This window comes from Leptodactylus fuscus, chromosome 3 (assembly GCF_031893055.1).
Source record: "Leptodactylus fuscus isolate aLepFus1 chromosome 3, aLepFus1.hap2, whole genome shotgun sequence".
NCBI classification, from domain to species: domain Eukaryota; kingdom Metazoa; phylum Chordata; class Amphibia; order Anura; family Leptodactylidae; genus Leptodactylus; species Leptodactylus fuscus.
Genome location: NC_134267.1, coordinates 204,108,189 through 204,128,807, shown reverse-complemented (window position 1 = coordinate 204,128,807; position 20,619 = coordinate 204,108,189). Strand labels below are relative to the sequence as shown.

At 41.2% G+C, this 20,619-nt stretch overlaps 1 protein-coding gene across 2 annotated transcripts in view; it reads right to left on the bottom strand.

The window, feature by feature from the left end:
• The window catches only part of LOC142198178 (ephrin type-A receptor 3-like), a 213,862-nt gene that overhangs the window by 71,127 nt on the left and 122,116 nt on the right, over positions 1-20,619 (bottom strand). For both annotated transcript variants that reach the window (XM_075269072.1, XM_075269073.1), the window contains 3 exons: positions 13,897-13,964; positions 7,319-7,444; positions 3,129-3,314 (listed from right to left, as the gene is read on the bottom strand). In XM_075269072.1, the coding sequence (XP_075125173.1) occupies positions 3,129-3,314; positions 7,319-7,444; positions 13,897-13,964 (380 nt within the window). The remainder of the gene's footprint in view (positions 1-3,128; positions 3,315-7,318; positions 7,445-13,896; positions 13,965-20,619) is intronic.

Below are 20,619 nucleotides of genomic sequence, written 5' to 3'. Positions count from 1 at the left end.
GTTTTAGTAACTCCATGTGCCTCATATTAATAGCAGTTAACCCCATCATCTCCCTCACATTAACCCCTGTTTGCTTCACCATAAGAGTTACTGATATGTGAGACATATGGGGGTAATAGTAATGAAGATATTTTATTATTACCTCCATGTCTCTCACATATCAGTAACTCTTATGGTGAGGCTTACAGGGGTTAATGTGAGGGAGATGATGGGGTTAACTGCTATTAATATGAGGCACATGGAGTTACTAAATTGTAATGCACATGACCAGATTTTTTATCCACAATTTGTCCTGGTATAGCGGTCAGCGGGTGACATGACAGTATTTAGTCCTGTAGGGCCACTATTGGGTATAATACTGTGTACAGGGGCCACTATTGGGTATAATACTGTGTGCAGGAGCCACTATTGGGTATAATACTGTGTGCAGAGGCCACTATTGGGTATAATACTGTGTGCAGGGGCCACTATGGGACATAATACTGTGTGCAGGGGCTACTATTGGGTATAATACTGTGTGCAGGGGCCACTATGGGACATAATAGAGCGCGCAGGAATGCGTAGGAGGGACTCGGTCGAGATTTTCGGTGTCGGGGGGGCCCCATGTCAAAAGTTCGCCACGGGGCCCCGCCATTCCTAGTTACGCCACTGAGCCCAGTCAATGTATTATGAGTATCTTGGGTCATTAAATCTTAAGGTAGGGAAACCTTTTTAGGCCAGGACCCCACGGGACGGAATATGCCGCGATTTGCCTGTGGCAGGAAAAATTGTGGCGTTATACAGTACGGGCAAAGTGGATGGGATTCTAGCGAATCCCATGCCCACTTTGCAGTAAAAACCGCCGTGCGGACATGCCACGATTTCCAAAACCAGCGCAATTATACCTACAGAAACACCAGCAGTTTCCCCATAGGTATAATTGTAACAGAAAGTCAGTGGTGGAAAACTCTGCAAACTTTCTGTTTAAAGCGCTGTGGGATGGGTTGCCGTTGCAGTTTTTCCCGCAGCGCTTTTTTGCTGCGGGACATACCGTGGGGCCTTAACCTTAGGCTAAGGCCCCATGTTGCAGAAACAGCTTTTTTTGTTGCAGATTTTGTTGTGTTTTTTGAGCTAAAGCTAAGAATGGCTGGAATATGAATTTGAAACATATAGAAGGTTCTTATACTTCTCCCTTCTGCTCAATCCACCCCTGGGTTTGGCTCAAAAACCACAACAAAATCTGCAACAAAAAAAGCTGCGTTTCCGCAATGTGGGACCTTTTTTGAGCCAAATCTTGTAGCAGCTACAGAACGAATGGAAAATATATAGGAAGCTCTTATACTTCTCTAATTCTTCTGATCAATCTACTTTGGTTTTGGCTCAAAAAAAAAAAAAAGCACCAAAATCTTCAACAAAAAAAGCAGTGATTCTGCAATGCGGGGTGTTAAAGGGGTTGTCCCATCACAAGGATCCTATCTATACTGCTTGTTAATGTGGATGTAAGACTTTTCCTAAATACACTGCTTCAGCAGAATTGCTTTGTTTGTCCACTATCTTACTTTATTCAATTCATTGTTGACACAGCCCTTGACTTATCTGCTCAAAAGTCAAGTGATGTATCTGCTGCTCTCAGGGGGGAGGAGGGGCTAAGTGCAGGGAGCGAGCCTGTGTTTCTAGCTATTCCTGTGTCTACACCATGTGATCTAACTCCCTGATCTCAGATAGGGGAGAGGAGCTGCTTTCATTTCTGAACTCGTCTTCTGTTCTCCCAGTTATCAGGCTAGCTAATTCAATTGTGTTCATTATGGCAGAGACAGGCAGTCTCTGTATGTAACACAGAATGGAGTTGCTCCTGCCTGTACTTCATAGTCCAATATTATGCATATAGTGTTTAAGGACCGTTGATGACATCACAGGCCCTTCAGCCGCCCCATAGGATCACGATATGCGGTGGACGGAGCTACACTCTATTTTGGGGGTGGAGCTAAATGGCAGATTGCATGTGAAACCCCGCCCACCAAATGATGCAAGAAACCAGGAAGAAAGAAGAGTTTACAGCAGTGAAGACTGGTGAGTATGCGACGTGGGAATACCCCTTTAACCTTAAACACAACCTGTTATAATGAGAGATCCCTTTAAGTAAGTCATCAAAAACAAAAGCATGCGCGGTACGTACTCTCAGATGCCGGGAACTTCACACGTGCAATGCAATACGCATGCGTGTCTCGAGTCCCGCACCCGAAACACTGAATACCCGCCCACCAATAGTATATCTTGTCCTACCTCTTTCCAGGCCGACAAGCGACTGGCTTAACGGCTTAGGTAAGTGACAAAACCCTTTTTATCCATTTTAATGGTCTTTTTTCTACTGTATACACCAACCTTCCAATATATGCATGTTGTCAGTATACATTGATGGAATGTATCTACTGTTTGACCTATGTACGATGCCCCATATCTGTCAGCATGTTCTCTCTCTTATTGCTCAGTACTATTCAGGCATTTTTATTCTCTTCTGCGCTATTAGCTGACAGTTGAAACAAGTATAGTGAAACCAGAATTGGATGTTTTACACAGCCATATTGACTAAGTCTTGTTTTATTGTAATCTCTTTTTCTGCAATACACTTCTTATTGCTTTGTATCAAGAATGGATGTATATATCTTACTTTTCTTATCATTTTTGTATTTTCTCACTTTTACGTTATTACGGTACTATTTATTTGAATTTTATGATCACATAATGATGCATGTAATCTCAAGTGGTTGGGAAACACCTTCCCTTGATTGACTGTAGACAGAATCTCTAGATCGCTTCCTTTATTTTGTTATGTTTTAGAATTGTTTGCACCTGAGGAAGGGCAAATTTTATGCCCGAAACACGTCGTGCTCTGAATGACCTAATAAAGTCGTTGTCCTTCTCACCTGTGGAGCGCAGTCTCTCCTTCACTGGCTCATCCAAATTTGATACAGTGATTGCCGTTTTTTAAGTAAGTCATGTCAGCACAGGCCAAAAACCAATAGTGAATGTCTCGCTATCATAGATGAGGGACTACAAATGGACATCAGCTTCCAATAATTATATAGCCTATAATTTAATCTTATTTTTCTACCTTATACCGTACAACGATAGGTAAAATGGCAACTTACATTTGGTGACTACTCCTTCCAGTCTTATAATGTTGGGATGATCAAATTGGCCCATGATGCTGGCTTCACCTAGAAAGTCTCTCCTCTGTTTCTCCGCATACCCAACCTTTAGGCTCTTGATGGCAACACAGATTTCTCTTTTGCTGGGTAGCTTCAGGCGTCCACTGCACACCTCTCCGAATTCCCCTGTCAAGACATGGGACATCTCTTACACTCTCATATATGGACACTTGTATCATTGCATAGACATCTTCTACACATTACACAGGTGCTACTTATTTACAATTGGTTTTGTTCAATAGATTTTTAATAAATCCCTAATAATACCCATCTGCACATTTTTGCAGCCGCTTCTTTTTGTTTAGTTGCTTTCTCATTCAAAACGGCTTTTTTTCAATTTTATTGTTTTTTTTCCAAATAATATCTTAAAGAAATGTCATAAATTGATACAGCGAATATTGCGAAAATAGGCGAATGGAACACGTTTCCAATAGGAAAACATATACATGTGTAAAATAAAAACAGGGCCTAAAATACAAAAACAGAATGAATACAGACTGTCAGTCCAGTAGCATTGGAGATGTGGGACAATGGTCTCTATTATAGAAGAATATTGAGAGTTGTAACAAAAATCTGGTCAGTATAAGGGGCCTATTATGTTGAAAATTTCCTGTAGGTAATCCATAGGTTCCAGAAAAGCATAAAGCAGTGTCTGGTCTTGGCTTCCTATAATGTGAACTCCTCTAACCTATAAAATTGGCCTATTTTATGAACCTACTGGTCCAGTGAGGGGTAAGTGGGGGAGAGACAATGTTGATGGATTAAGAGCCTGGCACCTGCTAGGAAATATCACAAAAGAGGGATAAGGTGGGGATTAATATTGTTGGTAAGGATGGAGAGGAGCGCAAGCTCTGGATTGAAAGGCAGATCACATCATGACATTTTATAGTATGTTCTCTACTCTTACATCAGGTGAAAAGCAAGTAGGGCGAGACTAAAATAATTCAGAAAAACAGATCAACCGAACCCTCTTCTGGCATCTGCCCACCCCGCCCAGCTCCACACTCCTTGTTCCCAGTTTGTCTCTTCAATGCTACTGAAAATATCTGATTGATATACTAATTAAGTCCCCACAATGATAAATTGTGCAGTTATAAAATTCACCTGACTCACACTAACTGTTTGAACTCTGTGAGTGCAGTGTGCAGAATCTTCAGTGTTTCCTGTATTCAATTCTATATTGCTGTTCGATGCCTGCCTCCTGCTTATTAAGAGTTGTTGGGGATAAACCTATCACAAGCTTAAGGCATGGGAGACTGGGTACAGCTACTTCACCAAGGAATAAATTAAGACTCCATTGCGAGTAGCTCTATGCCACTGATCTATCACTGTTGTGCTTAGATAGGACTCAGGAATACTACAGAACAAGTGCTGTAAGATGAGAGTTCATCTCTCTGTCTTTGCAAAGCCAGAGGCATGATGGAAAGTGTACACTGCAATTGAGGAACTACATCTGATGGGAAGAAGGAGTCAAGATGTCAGACAATAGCACATGGATCAAAACAAGTATACACAAGCCATACACAAGAGCTCTTATATAGTTCTTTAATAATATTCTATGCTGTACTATATAGTGAAAGAAATTTCTGGAGTGATTCTTTAATCTAGAACTAATGTATATACCACAAACCGTACAATCTGTCCTCTAGACGACAAACACTTAGTGGTGCAGCAAATAGCGAGCACATTGGGCAACCCATTTTTCTATTGCGCAAACAATCTTATGACAGCAAAAGTCCAAAGCCTGCAGAAATGTGTATTTTCTTCTCTTAAAATGTTGTATACTGTTAGTGTATAGACCTGCCAACACTAGAGTTCAAGAGGGCAAGTTTCCTGCTTTTAGCTTTCCTATGTACTGAAGAATTTAGAATCTGAACCATTCAAATGTTATTAAGGAGCTTTTAGTATCAAAGTCACGGAGTTGGGACTTGTTCTTTTCCCACTTCAATGAGAAGAAACATCTCGGTAGTGAATGGGTAATGGACAGAGCAGCATTAATCAGGACTGTACTCTCTACAAAGGTACTTAAGACCCTTCTATGGGAAGGAGAAACTAATGTGATTGGGGATGTTGCTGATCAAAAGCCCACTCCGAGGAGCGATGAGGTGGAGGAGAAAGCTTCTAAACTACAGGATCTATAATGGAAAAAGGGGATTTCAAGATCAAAAATGCTGCGTCTTAAAATACTACTAAAGATAGAAATAGTATATAGGCAGAACATATGCCAGATAGATAGATGTATCATAGATAGGTAAAGAGATAAAGTAGATAGGAGAGACAGATTGATAGATATTATTAGATAGAAGGGTAAATACATGGATACATAATAAATAGAACGGATAGATGGACGGATAGATTATAGTCTAAGATAAATAGAGACCCATGCCACAGAAGCCATTGAATAGAATATGGATATACTGTAAGTATACTGAAGGGCTGTAACTAGAGATTAGTGAACAGCGTTCGATCAAATTGATATTCGATCGAATATCAGGCCATTCGAGGTATTCTATTACATGAGGCAATACCATAAGGCAAACACACTAGTAATAATAATAATAAATTTTATTGATATAGCGCCAACATATTCCACAGCGCTGTACAATTTGTAGGGTTCAAATACAGACAGATACATAACAAAGAACATCATTTCACACAATGGGACTGAGGGCCCTGCTTGCAAGAGCTTACACTAAAAATTCGTATCCCCTCCCACCTTCCCTGGCGCTTTTTTTGCACCAATAACTGCGCAGCAGAAGTGGGACAGGAACTACGACGACGGAGGCATCTAAAAAAAATCGGAAAAAGTAATTGGCTGGCTAATTCAGGTGACCTCCAATTTATATGAATAGTGGATTTAATATCCGGGTCATATGAGACTGTGAACTATGTGACTGTGAGACAGGGATAGATGTACAGGCAGGGTTAGCTAGGGATAACCTTTATTTAGGTGGGAATGTCACTCACCCAGCTCTTTGGGGCTCTATCTGGTCGGGATCCCTGTCAGCTTGCAATATGCGGGAGCTGACTTTTTCCCATAGGAATGCATTGACCAGCGTTGATTGGCCGAATGCCATACAGAGTACAGCATTCGGACAATCAACGCTGGTTCTGCTGGAGGAGGCAAAGTCTAAGATCGGTCCATAGCAGTCTCCATTCTGGTCCGATCTCAGATGTAGCAGTGTTGAGCGCACAGCCCTGCTACACCGGAGATGTAGCAGAGCTGCCCGTGCGCTGAGCTCTGCTACACCCAAGATGTAGCAGAGTTGAGTGTGCGCTGAGCTCTGCTACATCCAGAGATGTAGCAGAGCTGCAGGTGTGCTGATAGTGCTACACCAGAGATGCATCTGAGGTGCGCACAACCAATCACTTCCAAACATTCCTTTCAACAATTTTATTATACACAACGCGTTTCAGGCTCTGCCCTTTTTCAAGTGCAATATAAACTGACTAGTAGTTAAAACTAATGCATCACTTTTTAACTACTACTCAGTTTATATTGCACTTGAAAAAGGGCAGAGCCCGAAATGCGTTGTGAATAATAAAACTGTTGAAAGGAATCTTTGGAAGTGATTAGTTGTGCCCCCTATCTATCCATAGCGAAAGGGGAAAGGCTGCTGCCGCATACCGTGAATTACTACTTGTGTGCTACTGTGGTGTTGTGACAATTTCACAACTGCAAAAGGTAAGAGGCTAATTATTAGATAGATAGATAGATAGATAGATAGATAGATAGATGGATGGATAGATAGATAGATGATAGATAGATAGATAGATAGATAGATAGATGATAGATAGATAGATAGATAGATAGATAGATAGATAGATAGACAACCAGCAGCAAACAATAGTAATTTCATCAACGTATACCAATAAAGGTGGAGCTTACTATATTAGGCCAACATAGGCTGATGGACTTGATAGACAGATAGATAGATAGATAGATAGATAGATAGATAGATAGAGGTAACAGATTGATAAATTAATCAATGGTTTGGCATGTCAGTATTTGTTTATATCATCTATATAAAAGTCTATATATTATTCTAGGTACCATTCACTAGAAGATAAGAGAAAAATTTGGATATTTTTCCAGCTGTCATTACATGTCACATAGGTCATGCACTTACCTGCACCTATCACCCGCTCTATACGTATATTGGAGACATCAATCTCTTTAGCAAAGTCCCGTACGGCCTGGTTGGGATCCTCATATGTGTGCGGGTGGATATAGGTTCTACTTCCAGGCAGCTTCACTAGCAACACAAAAACATAGAGGTTAAACGAAACCTACACACTCTTCTATATAGGCAGCAGAATACCTGAGGCCTTATAGGATTGGGATCAATAGTATGTAAAATATGGTTACAGGAACTCAATACTTTCTGTCATGACAATTTAATATCAACAATTTGTTACATATCACATCACAAACATGGGTACTTTGCCTTTGATTCCAGCTGATATTAAAATTACAGTTGAGCTGGTACTGAGGAGGGTTGTACTTGGCTGGACAAGCGTGTCAGCAGAAAACATAGGATGTGAGAATGGAAGTGTCTTTCTTAGTTACTTTGGTTTGCCAGTCTGGTATGAAATATCTTATTGACCTCAACACTTTGTCACATATATATAATTCCAGTTGATATTAAAATTACAGTCGCGTTGTTACTGAGGAAGGTTGTACATGGCTGAACAAGCGTATCAGCAGAAGACATAAGATGTGTGAACAGAGGTGTCTCTCGGTTACATTGGTTTTAGAGCCTGGTATAAGGTGTCTTATTGACAGATGGATGAAGCCTTGTGTGACGTCCATCCACTGACTTGTCAGGGTCAGGACTCTTTCATCCACACTGCGCATTAATGCAAGCAATCCAATTACTCTTATGACAAAGGTGCATATCCCACATCTGCCCGAACCCTGGTCTTATCTACCCTCACACACCAGCTTCATGCCCAGCAAGGGACAAGGAGGGAATAAACTTAGTTCACTTCCGAATGTTGTCATGTGTGGATCAGGAAATATAATGGTCGTTCTTTGAGACCAAAACCGGTTCCGCTCCCTTGACTTTTATACACGTGATGCACAGTAGGGTGCTCAAAATGTATTATCTGTCCCAGGCAATTTCCAAAAAAAGGAAAAACTGATGTGCAGGTTCCTTCTAGAAAGGAGATAAGGTTTCCTTTTCTTCTAAGTGTTACTTTGAGTTTATTTAGCACAAAAAAAAAACTGTAGAAATGTGTAAAATGAAGGAATGATAGCGACTTCAAAATGTTCTTTTTTCCATTTATATTGTATTTCACACAAAGTCAATAAAATTTGGGTTCTTAGAAATCCATAAAATACTACGAAAAGGTAGCAAAGAAGCCAATGGACGACAACAAGGAGTTAAAAATGTGATAAATAATGATGCAATATCGTCAAAGATTTCACCTGAATCTCCAAAGTGTAGAATAATAAGGACAAGACAGGACTTTTATTGTCACCGGTGTCACATGAAGCTCCCGGGCACCAATGCAAAATCTGTAATAGAGCCCCCAACTATTACCCATCATAGTACTGACTTCCTCATAATGGCAAAAGGACCTATTGGGCACCATCATGCTGTAGGGCCCAGAAGGCGACCCCACTCTATGAACCCTCTACTGTGTAGCCCCTATATATTACACACTTTAGTTCTATTAGTACAGAAAATTATGAATTTTTATTATTTTTTGTATGACTAGAAATGTCTAAACAAATACAATAGTAAAAAATGCAGAAAAAAATTATGTAAATTTGGAACAATCCACATAATAGAGCCATGTACAGACACGTCTTCATACACCCTATAGTAACAGCGCTAATAGTGATTAATATGTGGACCAATATTCTTCCTAGAATGTAGAGCGTGGCACGGAGAGAATTTCATGTTATGTCACGCATCCATTCAGATGATTTACCAAATTTTCTTTTTGCATGGAAGACTGCTCCAATCCATGCAGTGACATCCAGTTAAAAGATGTATACCGCCTATGGATGCCTATGGGTGATGGATGCCACTGAGTCACTACAATTCCCTAGTTAATTGATTGATCTGTTAGGGCTCGTTCACACGGTGTAACGTGCCGCGTGATGTGGCACGTGTACGCCGCGTGACCCTTTGCGTGCCGTACACGCTCCCATTCATTTCAATGGGAGCGGGGATCGTATGCGCCGCGCTAGCTTGCGGCGCATACGATCCCCGCTCCCATTGAAATGAATGGGAGCGTGTACGGCACGCAAAGGGTCACGCGGCGTACACGTGCCACATCACGCGGCACGTTTCACCGTGTGAACGAGCCCTTAATTTGATTGGTTAAACCACCATTGGTCACTGTGGGTGTGTAGGGTTTCAGCCACAATAGAATGGAAAAACACCTTTAGGCTGAGGCCCCACATTGCGGAAACGCAGCATTTTTTGTTTCAGATTTTGTTGCTTTTTTTTTGAGCCAAAGCCAGGAATGGATTGAGCAGATGGGAGAAGTATAAGAACTTCCTATATATTTCCCATTCCTTTTGTAGTCATTCTTGGCTTTGGCTCAAAAAACCACAGTAAAATCTGCAACAAAAAAAGCTGCGTTTCCGCAACGTGGGGCTTCAGGGGTTTTTCCAACAAATGTTACGTTTAGAGTGGTTATCCAGGATTAGAAAACATGGCTGCTTTCTTCTACTCATCATGTTTCTTGGTCACATTGCAATGCTATAGCGCAGTCCCATTCCTGAGAAGAAGAAGGCAGCCATGTTTTCTAATCCTGTATAACCCCTTTATGATGGGTCATCAATATCAGGTTAGAGGGGGTCTGATAGTGAGGACTCTCCACCAATCAGCAGTTCTCACCAGCTTCTACCCGAAGAAGCAGATGCAGTAATTCACAACAGTCACTAAACAGAGGATCGAGCTATCTGATTTCTGTATAGCAGCTGCTGAGAACAGCTGATCAGCAGGGGTCTCAGGTGAAGGTCAAGCCCCACCAATCTGATATTGATGATCTTCCCTAAGGATAGATCATCGATATCATTGGTCTGGAAACCCCCTTTTAGGCTTCACATTGGGGGACAAAGGAACACGCTCATTATTCTCTTAAAGTTTTGCCGCTGGATCCACTTGCATAAGTGGAGGTTGGATTTTTTCTGTCTTCTGTACTTATTTTACTATCATCTCATTGTTAGTATTGCTCCTACCTCATTTTTTATTCTTTTCTTTCAGAATACAATAAAATATATATAATATATAAAAAAAAAACCCTGGATTTGTTATTTGTCACCTTCTGAGCAGAAATATTCCCTTCCCATTACTTATTCAGGATGTATTAACCATACCCAGTGTACGCATTATTTCCTACCTAATGAATATTCTTTTGCTTTTACAATGTTTCTATTCCATCATAACTTAGAAGACACTTTCCATATAAATGTCTCTTAAGTTTATGCATTTTCCATTCGTAATTTCTTTTGTAAAATTGTCTCAAACTTATTAAGAACATCTAGGTTCTGATGGTAATATGCTCCTAAGGTTCTGATGGTTATATGTTCCTAAGGTTCTGATGGTTATATGCTCCTAAGGTTCTGATGGTAATATGCTCCTAAGGTTCTGATGGTTATGTGCTCCTAAGGTTCTGATGGTTATATGTTCCTAAGGTTCTGATGGTTATATGCTCCTAAGGTTCTGATGGTAATATGCTCCTAAGGTTCTGATGGTTATGTGCTCCTAAGATTCTGATGGTTATATGCTCCTAAGGTTCTGATGGTTATGTGCTCCTAAGGTTCTGATGGTTATGTGCTCCTAAGATTCTGATGGTTATGTGCTCCTAAGATTCTGATGGTTATATGCTCCTAAGATTTTGATGGTTATGTGCTCCTAAGTTTCTGATGGTTACATGCTACGAAGGTTCTGATGGGTAAAATCCTTCTAAGATTCTGATGGTAACATGCTCTTAAGATTCTGATGGTTATGTGCTCCTAAGATTCTGATGGTTATGTGCTCCTAAGATGCTGATGGTTATGTGCTCCTAAGATTCTGATGGTTATGTGCTCCTAAGATTCTGATGGTTATGTGCTCCTAAGATGCTGATGGTTATGTGCTCCTAAGATTCTGATGGTTATGTGCTCCTAAGATGCTGATGGTTATGTGCTCCTATGATTCTGATGGTAATATGCTACTAAGATTTTAATGTTTATGTGCTCCTAAGATGCTGATGGTTATGTGCTCCTAAGATGCTGATGGTTATGTGCTCCTAAGATTCTGATGGTTATGTGCTCCTAAGATGCTGATGGTTATGTGCTCCTAAGGTTCTGATGAGTATGTACTCCTAAGATTCTGATGGTTATGTGCTCCTAAGATTCTGATGGTAATGTGCTACTAAGATTTTAATGGTTATGTGCTCCTAAGATGCTGATGGTTATGTTCTCCTAAGATTCTGATGGTTATGTGGTCCTAAGATTCTGATGGTTATGTGCTCCTAAGATGCTGATGGTAAATGTGCTCCATGGTGTGTTCTATATTTCAGCACCTTTTAACTTTTTTGTTCAAGAGGCAGAACAAGGCCACTATACCTACATTCTAATGTGAGGTGCAACAGTGATCACATGATGCTTCTCGATCAATCAGAAGGTGTCATAATTGTCATATTGTAAATGTTTTTGAACGACACCACAACTAGAAAGATTTGGCTCTATACGGAGCATGTACAAGAAGCATATTACCATCAGCATATTGAAAATCTGTCCCTGTCTGTTTTCCCTGTATTGTTGTGCTCCCAACCGCCTGGCTGCACATTATTAGTGCTGGTGCAGTTACCTGCATTGTCGACTGGCTGGATGTGCTGCAATACTGAATATTAAAGGGATCCAGCATTGCAGGTCCTTCATATCAAGATCAATGAGGATCTCAGAAGTCAGATGCGCACCAGTCATAAAGTGATGACATATCCCACCTTTAAATATACTTTTTTTTTTTTTTTTTATTAAAAAAGGCTATTAGGTGTGAGATTCTCTGGGTGTAAAGCTGGCCTATATGTGTTTTTACTCCAGCCAGCAAGTTGTCTCATAGATATTTCTCCATCTGACTAAATGGGGTTTCAGTACAATAAAAATTATACAATTTTCCATTCTACTTTGCATAGAACAATGAAACCCTTCCTAGCTATCTGCACAGCATAAGTCACCCGACACCTGGTACATCTTAAAAAATCTACTACCAATTTTGTGGGATGAGATTTCTAAGGGTGCATTCACACGGAGTAAAGTGCCACGTGACCTGGCACGTATACGCCGTGTGAGATTTTGCGGGCCGTATATGCTCCCATTGATTTCAATGGGAGCGTGGCACGTTACTCCATGTGAATGGGCCCTTAGGGTGTCTTTACACAACAGATTTTTTAAAGGGAAAAAAATTCCAACATGGATTTGCAAGAGAACCAGAATCGAAAATCCAAGGCTAACCATCAGGATTCTGCTGTAGATTTGCAGTCGGATATACCTCATAGACTATGCCCATTGTATGGGGTTAATCCAAATGTGGAAAACAGCTGCAGTTCCATAAGTGACCAGGAAAAAAAAACTCACAGTGACGCCTTTTTGCCTTTTAAAGAAATTGTGTTTTCTTTTACCATTTGCTTGAACCAACAAAACTAACATCTACTATAAGAGGTTGCATTAGTGTAGAGCAAATCCAGTAATGTGTATACCATACATGTGGATCGGGTTATGGGAGCTTTCACACTAAGTAAAACTGGGATAGAGAGGTCCATGAGTCTTCCCATTACCTGGCCACAATAAACATTAAGGCAAGACCTCCACACAGTCCGTATACGTATAGCAGTGCAATAACAGACTACACCAGTCCTGGCTCTTTGACCTTTGTATTTTAATGTCATTCACAATTACTGTACAACATCAGAAACATACAATTCATACAACAATATTTTGTATCCAAATGACTATTTTATAAATGGATCCGACCAGAACGAGCAATGTCATCGACAAGTCATCAAAGCAAAGGACATGTACAGAAAAATACATTCATGGTCCCTGTATCCGATATTCTACATCAATATTGTATGTATAATCATAGAAATGGTATTACAAATCCAGAATGGTAATGGATACATTAGCTATGTACATATGAAATCTTAGAAATACACATGAATAATAAAAATTTTTTTACATTAAATTAAAAAAACAGTTATCGGGAAGACTTTCCACAAGCTGGTGATGTACAGACGTAGTCAACGATTCACTAATGCGCGTGTGATTTTACAACAGGGTCATGTGTAGATCACGCCTATGGACTGCAATACAGTATCTACAATGTTAGGATGTCAAAAATTCCAGGATTTTATACAGTTTATTGAACTTTTTCACGAAAGTCCACAGCACCGCCTCTATCCGTGGTAATGAGAGGAAAAAAATACGCCTACTAGATTTCATTTGTAAACTTATTTTTCTATCGCTCACAAGGAAAGCTCTCGAGACGTAGCAAGTCCCAAATCATGGAAGAAATTGACCTAATGCATCATGGAACCTAACACACTGTCCCAACATTACATCTCTACAGCACAACGGAGAGCACTGGCCAAGAGTCCTTACAGTCCTTGAATACAACACCCATTTGTAGTCATGACACCTCCCACCAGAGGGCAGAGTATATTTAGAGCGACCATGTGGAATCAGTGAAGACCCAGCTCTTACCTCTTCCATGTTGGAAGTGCATCTTGTCTTCATCTGGGTCTTGCTTTGCTTTGATATAACCGCAGTGCCTATAAAATACATAAAAAAAAGAGTTATTAAATATTTTTGCAAATGTATGATGTGGTATGTATACATTTAGCCTTTAATCACATTGGATAAGACCTTCCGGTATATTAGAAGCAAATTCTATGGATCTATGTGATAGGGGTGTGACAATAAACCATTTATAACTATAAATGGAGATCATAGCTAGTAAGAATAGTACCGTATATACTCGAGTATAAGCCAAGTTTTTCAGCACAGTTTTTGTGCTGAAAAAGTGCTCCTTGGCTTATACTAGAGTCATTACGGTAATTTTTTGCTAGCAGGCCAGAAACGCAGACCCGGCGTGCTAGCAGAAGTACCGTAAGTACTTCTGCAGTTTGAAATGTACAGCATCACATGCTGTCAGTAGCGTGGCAATGCTGCGGCCCCGGCACCCGCCCCGGTGTCTGTATGCCGGGGACGGATGCCGGGTCTGTAAGGGCCGGTTCACACATGCTGATGTATTCCGTCCGTAAGTAGTCCACATGAGGACCCTCCCGGACACTTCCCATTCACTTCAATGGGAGCGCTCGTAAACGCCGCTGTTACAAGCGCTCCCATTGAAGTGAATGGGAAGTGTACAGCAGTCTGTCGTAACGCCGGCGTGTACGGCTGTGATACACGCCCGGCGTTACTCCGTGTGAATGCCTCCTTACAGCGGAGGTTCCCTCTGGAGATGTCCTCCCTCCCCTCCAAGTTTGAAATTAGCCCCAGGGCCGGTCCCCACCGACCCCATACCTTAAACGTTGCAGGCCGACCTGCTCTGATGAGAGCCAGGAGCCTAATGAAGGCTCCCAGGCCTGTCATCGCTATATTACTATTGCGGTTGGTCTATGACCATCCGTAATAGTAATGTAGAGAATATCCCATAGACGGCAATACACTTGTATTGCCGTCTATGGGACTTGCAATTTAATGATTGCAGGTTCAAGTCCTCTACGGGGGCTAATAAAATAGTGAAAAAAAAAAGTTTAAAAAATTCTACAATAATAAATAAAAGTTCTAAATCACTCCTTTCCCTAGAATACATTATAAGGGCGGGTTCACACCAGCACCCGATCTCCGTTATGCAGGTTTCCGTTTTCTGTCGGCAGAAGACGGAAACCGTCATTCACTGTCCGCTGGTTAGCATCTTCTGCTCTCCGTGGTGAAACCATTTTTTCTTTTACCGGACACAAAGTCCTGCATGTCCGACTTTGTGTCCGGTTAAAAAAAACAAAAAAAAAACGGTTTCGCCATGGAGAGCAGAAGATGCTAATCGGTGGACACTTTTTGAAAACTGCCTGCCGATTTCCGTCTCCTGCCCAGTTTCTCGGTCAGGAAATGGAAACCTGCATAACGGAGATCGGGCGCAGGTGTGAACCTGCCCTCAAAGTAGAAAATGACTGTGACACATACACATTAGGTATCCCTGTGTCTGACAGTGCCCGGTCTACTGAATATAGGGGATCTGCAGTGCTCCTGTTCCGTCAGGAAGGGGTTAATAGGAGCACTGCAGATCCCCTATACTCAGCCAGGCTGAATTCCAACTGGGGGTAAAAAACCCAGTCCTCAAGTTCAGGGAAGCTTTCCCAGCACCTACTGCACCCAAAAACTCCGACCATTTTAATTTTTGAAATTTTCCTGTAGCTGCTGCATTTCCCCCCCTCGGCTTATACTCGAATCAATAAGTTTTCCCAGTTCTGTGTGGTAAAATTAGGGGTCTCGTCTTATATTCGGGTCGGCTTATAATCGAGTATATACGGTAGTATACAAAGCCTTAAAGGAATTGTCCATTCTAAAAGTGACTAAGACTTACAACAGGACTCGGGTCCAAAGTCACCATGTAGCCCTAGCCTAAGTCTCATGGATGTCCTGTTGTATTGTACTCTGGATGTACACATTTTGGCTTCCATTTTGCCACTATATTTACAGTAGGGCTTCTTGAACACTTTATGACCCTCCTAGCCTTTCATATCAAAATTGAATACCTTTCGTAACCACACATATGGTATGATCCTAGTCTTTACAACTGATGGGTTTCCTCAGGTATGCATGCTGACATCATAGCTCATGCACATACATTTTGGCCAGTCCCATGAGTATAAATAATGTGCATTAAAGTTCCATAACTATGAGTCACCAGGTCTACACTTTGGCGAGACCCATCAGTAAGATATTACTGGATAACACATCTATAAACCATTCCAGCATCTCCCAGTTGCTCCATTAAACCCAGTAAAATGTTAAAACAAGGTTTTACGCAGTGCGGACTTTAATAGCAGGACCTCTGGAAAGTGTGTCCTTATTGTCCCCAGATGCCACTAACCAGTGTGACACATCCAGTAATACATGGCCTCCACTTTTACACCGCAGATCGGATTACTCTTAAATGGATATTCTATCGTTGATAAGGTGATAGCAATAAAATTGAGGCCCAATTCCCCTGGGGCCTAGTGTTAACATGCTGGATTTACACAGTGGTAAATCTTCCCCGTGCCCCTCTGTGTGTTATGTCAAGAGCTGCAGCAATCTCTTCCCTCCACACTCGGATCTGGCTAATTGTTTCTGAAATGTACACCTCTCCAAATCCCCGTGTAATGCAGCAGCGCTCTGGAGCAGGCTCAGCCCTTCCTAAATTATTCACCACTGCTGATATCACACACCCCTTATGTGTTGGCGCTCGAACATTTAAGCCGTGCATCAATTGCCCATTAATCTTCTATATTTTCTTCCACTTTTCCTGTCATCATTTTCACATTGCAATATGCTCTTTGTTTCTTAATCTTCTTTTCCCGTTCTTGTAACTTTACGGCCATAAAGGTATAAGATAATACATTACGCTGCAGTTAGGGCTAGCCTTAGGGATGTGCAGCCTTTGTGTTCCCAAAAAACGCATGTGTACATGTGGCCCTGCATGCAGGGTTTTTCTGTCCGCTTGAGAAGTCGGACATCTTCTCTTGCGGACAGGGAAGGACGGGCACGGAGTGCAAAAGAACGCACCCGATGCCCATTAAAGTGAATGACAGGTGTCACGGACACATCTAGTGTCCGCTCCTAGTGTCCGTGACAGATTTTGAGCGGACACTAGGAGCGGACACTACATGTCGGACACCGACGGTAGTGTGAACGCCCCCTTAGACCTGTGCCCGCCACAAATCTTATTCTGAATTGTATAGCGGTATTATTTATTATTATTTATTATTTGGTTAATGTATCTTGGCTTAACTTGAAAGAACATATAACATGAAAAAGGTACCAAAATTTTAAAAAAAAACATTGCTCAATTAATCTCCTTTATTCACTTTGGTTGTATTTTATCTCATACGTAGAGATGAGCGAGTAGTACTCGATCGAGTAGGTATTCGATTGAATACTAAGGTATTCGAAATACTCGTACTCGATCGAGTACCACTCGCTATTTGAATGGAAAAGTTTGATGCAGAACCAGCATTGATTGGCCGAATGCTATACAGTCAGCCAATCAACGCTGGTTCTTCTCCTACCTTTAGAAGTCTTCTCCGTGCAGCTTCCCCGTGGCGTCTTCCGGCTCTGAATTCACTCTGCCAGGCACCGGGCCTGGGCAGAGCCGACTGCGCATGTCCGCTTGTAGTGCAGACATGCACAGTCGGCTCTGCCCAGGCCCGATGCCTGGCAGAGTGAATTCAGAGCCGGAAAATGCCGCGGGGACGCTGCACGGAGAAGACTTCTCGGAGCATCCAGCCCGACCCTCACTCGTGGACTTGGTAAGTGTAATTTGATTGAACGTTGCCTACCCCTGAAACGAGCATTTTCCCCCCATAGACTATAATGGGGTTCGATATTCGATTCGAGTAGTCGAATATTGAGGGGCTACTCGAAATGAATATCGAATTTCGAACATTTTACTGTTCGCTCATCTCTACTCATACGTATATATAACTATATAAAGGAGATCAGCCATGTCTTCCTCCTCCTTATCCTCATTGTCATGTGTGTGCTGCAAGATAACTGGCTGGAGCAAACCGTGAGGGCACAATCATGTCCAGTTCATTTGTATTGGTATTTTTTAGGTTGCACACTATGGTGATATTGGCATTGGATCATGTGGCAGTGCTACTTCTTTGCAGTGTGGTGTTGCTAGTTAGATTACAGTGTGGAATTATTTTTGGCAATGCATGACACTGTATTTCAGCTGAATATTGTATGGAGTTTGCAATAAGTGCCGTTCCTACCATATGGCACAGAGACTTTGCCAGTGTTCAAGCCATATCATACATGTGAGATCTCCACTAAGTTATTTTAAGTCCCCTGGGAGACAAATGATACTAAGAATAGCCCCATAGACTCCTAAATGATATGCTGCTTTCTACACTCATTATGTCATCTGATATGTACATTGCCTATGCATATATCACCCTATGTTCCTATAGAAATTGAGTTATATAGCTCTATATAAGCTTGGTCTATATGTTTTGTGCAGGAAACCGAATGGCAGAGTTTAGTTGTGATAGCGCTCAATAACAATAAATCTATCCACAGGAGGTCTGAACTGTGGTGCTCTGAAGCCTGCTTCACTGGTTTCCATCCTGCGGGGGTCTATTACAGGGTCTCACTGCTCCCAGCCTATACTCATCTGACCATCACCGTTGGAAATAGGAAGCAGATGATTGCAATCACAAGTGTCTACCTCCCTGCTGCTTCACTACCCAGAAAGCATCTGCAGACTGGTAAATATGAAGGAAACTGAGCAGGAGAAGAAGCAAGAAGGAATGCATTGCCACAACATAGAAGTGGGCACAGGTTAAGAAACTACTCCAGTAATACATTTTAGCCATCCCTGCACCTATTGCCTCACTGTATTGTACACTCTGCACTCTTCTGTGTATACTGTACTCAGAATTCTGTAGCTTGTGATTCTTACATTTCCCTTTCTCTGTTCCATGCTATTAATCCTATCCTTTCTCAGCACTACATTATGTGGGCAGCTAGAGACAATACCATCTCTACCCACTAGGGGAAGCATATTTATTCCTCCCTCCATGTTCTCCTAAATAATCTAAGAGATTTATTAGGACAGGCACAGGGACTGACATAGATTTTTGGCACAAAGCTGCCTTGATGATTAGTGACTTCTTTGGAAAATGGACAAAGTGGGACTTTTTTGGCTTGAATGGTCATGCACCAGAAAAAAACTCCTGAACAGCCTTCCCTATATTAAAACATTGAATCCCCCCCCCCCTTCCCATTATTTTTATAGTTAAGACTGATTTGTGATCTCCTCCATTGTTACTGTGTGACAGAAGCCGGTCTAACCATCAGCAGCAGCTATGATAGGAGTCCTACCCCTATGGAGAGATTGTGTGGAACAAGTTCTGGTAGGACTTTTGTAGAGATAGAGTGGAATATTATCTCTAAGGGTGCATTCACACTGAGTAAACGCTAGCTTATTTTGTAGAGTAAAATTACACTTGTAAATTTTGCTATCCCATTGACTTCAATGATATTTTTTTACAAGTGCAAAAATATGCCTGTAAAAAATACGCCTGTAAAAAATACGCCTGTAAAAATACGCCTGTAAAATGTCATTGAAGTCAATGGGATAGCAAAATTTACAAGTGTAATTTTACTCTACAGAATAAGCTAGCGTTTACTCAGTGTGAATGCACCCTAATAGGTCAGGATATTATCACATAACCAAAAAGAAGAGAAGGATTCCATGTACTTTACTATAGAAAGAGTTAACTAAATAAGGTATATTTGCTAAATGATAGATATTAGGGGAATTGATACATAAAAAATAAAAATAATACTGGTGTATCGCCTTAACAAATGAGTCAACAACAATTCTGGGGAATGAAATTTTTTCAAAGATAAAAATATACTTGACTCCATATGTATTCTATACATATGGAGTAAGGAAAGATGGCTTCTAATAGAGTCACGTCAAGGACTAAATATCAAGCAAGTTCTCAACCAAATGGAGTAAAGCACAGTGCCCAGTATGTGGAAGGAGTCACACTAATATGTGTCACCTCTAAAGCCCTGTTCAGTTTTGCAGTGCTCCAGAGATTTCTGAAACTTGCTAAGTATTGTCAGAAGATGTTACCATGAAGCAAGTGCACTGTGTTCCTGATATCAGCTGAAGTAGGCAAAATAGTTTACAGAAAGGAAAGGTTTACTTTTATTCCCATGCACTGTATATCCATAATACTGCAAGCTGACACTGTATATGCTGCAAAACCATACTACCTCGTTTCCCCGAAAATAAGACAGTGCCTTATATTAAATTTTGGAACTAAAGATATGATATGTCTTATTTTCAGGGGATGTCTTATTTTATTTTTGTGTGCTGCTGTCACCACTGCGCTACGCTGAGACGTGTTTCCAATGTTTCTCTTCACTGCACTCTCCACAGTAGGGGAAGAGCTTGAAAGGAGCATAGATAAGAAATAAGCAGGACTTGCAGGATCTATAACACATGGACATTATGTGGATACATCTATGTCCAAGCCAAAGGTGTTATGATATTAAAGGGATTGTCCAGGATAAAATGATCTCTCTGATCTGAGCTAAACACCGGTCATGTGACCGCCCCGGCACATTTTTCGTTAACATTCCGTTACCCCATTTCCAGAAAGGAAACATCACCAATACTAACCCACCCCCATCCCACCCCAT